Source organism: Nanorana parkeri, unplaced genomic scaffold, assembly GCF_000935625.1.
Source record: "Nanorana parkeri isolate BGI_ZX_2015 unplaced genomic scaffold, ASM93562v1 scaffold1007, whole genome shotgun sequence".
NCBI classification, from domain to species: domain Eukaryota; kingdom Metazoa; phylum Chordata; class Amphibia; order Anura; family Dicroglossidae; genus Nanorana; species Nanorana parkeri.
In genome coordinates, this window is record NW_017307275.1 from 187,263 (window position 1) to 187,595 (window position 333).

A 333-nucleotide genomic window follows, 5' to 3' on the forward strand; every position below is an offset into this window, starting at 1 on the left:
TGATGGCCAAAAAAGTGTTTTCTGATGGCTCCTAGACCTCTTTCCCCAGAGTTAGCAATGATCACTTAACTGTTGAGAGGCAGGGGCATTGCAAACATCTGCACACAGCATACATGGCACACAGAGTAAAGTAGCAGGGACTGGTACTTACCATCTGAGAGAAGAGGGTGAGATCGGTGGTGTAAGGCAGAAAGGCGCTGTAATTTGGGGCGCTGTAAGGACTGGCGTACATGCCCAGCACAGAGGTGACAGCGGCCGTAGAACTGCTCCCCAGCTCCGCTCCAGTCGGCCTCCCTGATCCCGCTGCGGCCGCCGCTGCCGCAGCCGCCGCTG

The 333-nt window shown here is 56.5% G+C and overlaps 1 protein-coding gene across 2 annotated transcripts in view; it reads right to left on the reverse strand.

Annotated features, from left to right (window-relative positions):
* The window catches only part of IRX1 (iroquois homeobox 1), a 5,007-nt gene that overhangs the window by 3,790 nt on the left and 884 nt on the right, over positions 1–333 (reverse strand). For both annotated transcript variants that reach the window (XM_018567107.1, XM_018567106.1), the window contains exon 2: positions 152–333. In XM_018567107.1, coding sequence (XP_018422609.1) covers positions 152–333 — 182 coding nt within the window. The remainder of the gene's footprint in view (positions 1–151) is intronic.